Source organism: Pygoscelis adeliae, unplaced genomic scaffold (assembly GCF_000699105.1).
Source record: "Pygoscelis adeliae isolate BGI_AS28 unplaced genomic scaffold, ASM69910v1 Scaffold98, whole genome shotgun sequence".
In the NCBI taxonomy this organism is placed as follows: domain Eukaryota; kingdom Metazoa; phylum Chordata; class Aves; order Sphenisciformes; family Spheniscidae; genus Pygoscelis; species Pygoscelis adeliae.
The window spans coordinates 57,943-62,164 of record NW_008825547.1 but is presented as its reverse complement, the minus strand read 5'-3'; the positions used below and the strand labels follow the sequence as shown (position 1 = coordinate 62,164).

At 50.3% G+C, this 4,222-nt stretch overlaps 1 protein-coding gene across 1 annotated transcript in view; it reads right to left on the bottom strand.

The window, feature by feature from the left end:
* Nucleotides 1-4,110, bottom strand: part of CLN5 (ceroid-lipofuscinosis, neuronal 5) — a 14,686-nt gene extending 10,576 nt beyond the window's left edge. The window contains exon 1 of the mRNA XM_009332099.1: nucleotides 3,854-4,110. Within this exon, the coding sequence (XP_009330374.1) occupies nucleotides 3,854-4,110 (257 nt within the window). The remainder of the gene's footprint in view (nucleotides 1-3,853) is intronic.
* Nucleotides 4,111-4,222: the final 112 nt, after the last annotated feature.

Sequence of the window (4,222 nt, the reverse complement as noted above, 5' to 3'; positions counted from 1 at the left end):
AGCTCATGAAAATGGGCTTCTCTGGACGGTGCTTACACCCTCAGCTGCACATCTGCCAGCCTATATACTGGCAATATGCCATTCAGTAAGAAAGTTACGGTTATATATATGGATTGCAATAGACAAATCTACACAGCTGACAGTTTTACTGCTCGCAGTTTTTTTATATACTTACACTGGCATATGCTAGCTGTTGAGTCAGCTGGATGCACACTGAGAAATACAAACATTACCTGAAGTCATATTGAAGCCAGTCTGAAAGACAGAAGTTCATCAGTCTGAGGTCCATTCTCCCCACCTTTGAGGGGTATGAAAGAAATCTTGAGAAAAGGAGCCAGATACAGAACTCCTCTGCACCTATACTCTGCTATGTAGCCAGAGATGCAACCTGAACTGTGAGGTGGGGTGGGAGAAAGCCATGTCTTTTTCTATGGGAAAGGAGAATGGCTGGGCTTTGTGACTGCGTTAACGTAGGGCTAAGGGTTCCCCTCAGGTCCTCCTGAACCCCGAGAGCTAGGATGAGGGCTGTGCTCAGGACAGACGTGCAGTTCAGTGAGCATTTGGGACTGCAGAGCAGCCCCTGCTTTGTCTGGCAACTTAGGGGGCAGGTGAGGGAAATGATTTAATTCCAAGCTGGAATTCCAGAGGGGCTCTGCTGAAGGCTGAGAGATAGGGTAGGAGCTGGGATAAGGATGCAGATGAAGTTCGTCACAAGTTTTGAGCTGAGAGGGACTCTCTGGGATCTGCTGCAGAGTAGGGGTAAGTGAATTCATGAGTCAACTGGATGCAGTCTGTGAAATACAAAGAGCTACCCAGGTCAAATTTAAGCTAATCTGAGAATTTGTCATTAGGCAACTAAGGCCCTTCAGAACAGGATTTCCACTAGAGAAAACATCTTTCTCAAATCCTGAGCAGTAAGAAAAGGGTTGTAATTCAATGAGTACTGACGTACTGAAGCGCACAGTACATCAAGGCCCAGGGTGCGCTTGTCCCCTTCAGGTTGTATAGCTGGTTGCTCAAGGTCTGATAAGAACTGTTGTGAAGAAAGCCAGAAACTGCTCCTGCCTAGGCTCTCCCAAACAGCTCTGGTGGAACACCTCAGCAGGGCCTCCCTGCTCCTTTCCTGGGGAGCTGCCTTTAAGCTGAGGCTCTTGACTCTCACCCGAGCTACGCTGCAGCCATGCCTGGGCCCAGCCCTGTACCCCATTGATGCAGACCCTGGCGCATGCATGCGTCTCCCCAGCTTGACCTTGGATCTGCCTCATCACCGTGGACTTGCCTAGTGATCGTACTCTTGGTGGAACCTCACTGCCATCACCAGAGCTGCCCTGCTCACCTTGCTCGGGGGGGTGGGACTGCACCAGGCTGGTGAGGCACCTGCCTCCACTTGCCCTGTTATCATGTTTGGCTCCCCTTGGGGAGCAGCCAGCCCTTGCTGTGCCCTAGCACCCTAACTCTGATGCTGCCACGTAGCAGAGCAGTGAATCCTCTTCTCCACTTCAAATACATGTTTATCTGAAGTCAGATAACAACTTTTGTCATTTATGCTAGCTCTAGGTGTGTCAGCAAGCAGCAGGAGTAGGGCTGCTTTTCACAGGAGGATGAGCCAGGAGCAGAGGTGACCATAGTGCAGGCAAGGGCTGTGACCTCAATGACCACAGTGCAGTCCTGAAGTTTCTGAATGGGAACAGGTATGTAGTAGTGGCTGGATCCACCAACAGCCCCAGACACAGCAAGGTAGAGTCAAGCCCAGGGTCCAGCCAAGAGACAGGACGGACTACCTATAATACGTGTCCGAGGTTCATCCAGGAGGCAGGACTAAAGATGAGGCTACCTGTAGCAGAGGTCCACAGTCTGTGCAGGAAGACCAGCCTGTATATCAGGACAACAGGAGACAGGACTGGACATGCATAGCTCAGGTCAAGTCTGGATGTCCACGCCTAAGTTTACATGGAGCCCATGAGTCAATGGCCAGAGGGTGTGTGGGTGGAGGCCCCAGCTGAGGCTGGCCAAGGTAATTAAGGGCTATTAATGCACTCAGGGCCCTGACAGCAGCTTCTCCTCCCATCAAGGTGAGTCCTCACACCTTACAAAGATCTGGCTTCAGAGGTGTACTGCTTGTGAAGTGCTTTTGTTGCTATTTGCAACGAAACATGCAACAAAACAATGCTATTTGCTATTTTCTGTTGTGGGCTCAGGCCAGAGAAGAGTCATCATGTGCAGTTTCAGGGTGATGCAGAGCCAGGGCAGGGATATGTCATGAGCTGGGATGAAAACATGGACCTAAGACAGACACACAGGGCCATGACAAGGTCACAGAGCTGGCGTAGGGACATGGCATGAGCAATTTGGAGTTAGACCATGGCACAGAGCCGGGGCAGTTACCACATCCCAGTCGAGTCCAAGATCCATCCAGGAAAAAGGGTTACCTAAAATGGAAGTCTGAGGTCCACCCAAGAGACAGGACCAGAAACAAGACTGGAGATGAGGCTACCAACAATTCAGGTCCAGGATTCATCCAGGAAGACTAGTCAGTAAGTCAGGACAGAAAGGAGCAGGGAATTCTAGGAAATCTCTGAAGGCGCTCAGTTCTCTAGCTCCAATGTTAACCCTGGCCCTAACACACAGGAGAGTTTGGGAATCTGCTCTATCTCCAAACATGCATTGAACTTAAACTCCATCCAGACAGCAGCCTCTTCATAGCTCTCAGGCGTGAGGAAACTCTCAGTTCCCCTATCCCCAAACCTAACCAACCTTTCCGTTCTCCTGCAGCTGAGCCCAGGGAGTCCTGTGCCAGTAAGCACTCCACTCTCACCAAACATGTTTTGTATTTCTCTGGGTTGAGATGTGTCCACTAGAATTTCCCTGGGGTCCTACTCAGCCTGGAGAGTAAGGTGAGGGTTTGGTGCTGTACAGAGCTCTAACTCCACAAGTGTTTTGAGCTGAGAGGGATCTTCCAGCGTATGGTTGTGGATTAGGTGGTCAGGCAATCGAGGGCTTTCCGAGCTGGAGTTGCACTGCAGTCCTGTTCAATCCTGAGAGGCAGAGTGTGGGCTGTAGTGGAGATAGAGCTGTAGCCCTGCATTTATTTGGAGCAAAGCATTGCCCAGCAGACAGCAGTCTGCCCTTATGCAGGGAGTTTCCCTATCTTGGCCCTTTCCTGTTCAAGAATCTCCCTATCCATCATCCCACACAGGCTCCTGACCTCGCAGTATACAGCTGAATGCATTTTGCTATAGAGACTTCGCTTTCATATGCCATTTTTGCTCTTCCCAGCCTATGCACTGTTGTGTCCCCTGCAGAACTCCTGTACTCCAAATTTTTGGAAGACGATCTCATTTTCCTACAAGATCATCCCTCTGGTCCAGTAAAAATGTAGATTTTCATTATTAAGCCCAAGTTTCTTATTATTATAAGAGAAGCAGCTGATGAAAAATGGAGTAAAGAGCTAACAGACCTTGCTAAAATTAAATACATCTGGTCTCCAGCATAGCATTTGTGTGCCGAGTTGTAAGGAGGAGACTAGGGATGAACTTCTGCCTTGGCCCAAGGAAGCCCTTTGGTTCCCTAGGGCGATGCCTTAATGACTAAGCTGGGAGTAGGTGCAAGAAGGTAGGTTTGGTTTTCCAGAGAAACTCTTTGGTTCTCCTGGTAAAACGGAGCCACTCCCTAGAGCACAATACAAGGTTAAGGGAGCCAAAAGGGGTACGCGGGTCTGACGAGTATCACTGAAACAAACAGCATCGGGTCCCAGCAGTACTGCCGGCCTCCACCCAAATTCCACTTTTTTTGGCTTTCAAAGCAGTATATTCATTACACCATTACAGTCCTATGGGTAAAACAAAAAACCAACCTCACACGTACACCGCTGAGCCTTTGTAGGGTCCTACTGGAAGCAGAGCAACTTCCAGGCAAGCTACAGGAACGCAGATGGGTGACCGCATCGCAGGGGTCAGCGAGCAGCACCTTCTCGGCATTACTGCTCCGCTGCAGTAAGCAGGCCAGAACAGAAATGGGACCTAAAAGACGGCCGAGCCCGTTTTGTTTAAAGCTAAAGGAGCATCCAATTGTGGGGTTTTTCCGGATTTCCCCCTGACGTTTAAAACTCATCCCCGCCTACGCTTTGTAGGCAGGAGGGAGAGCACCTAGTGAAAGACTGCCTGCAAGGAATTGCGCACGGTGTGCCAGACCCCCGGGGCCGGCTCAGCCCCCGGGGTGCCGG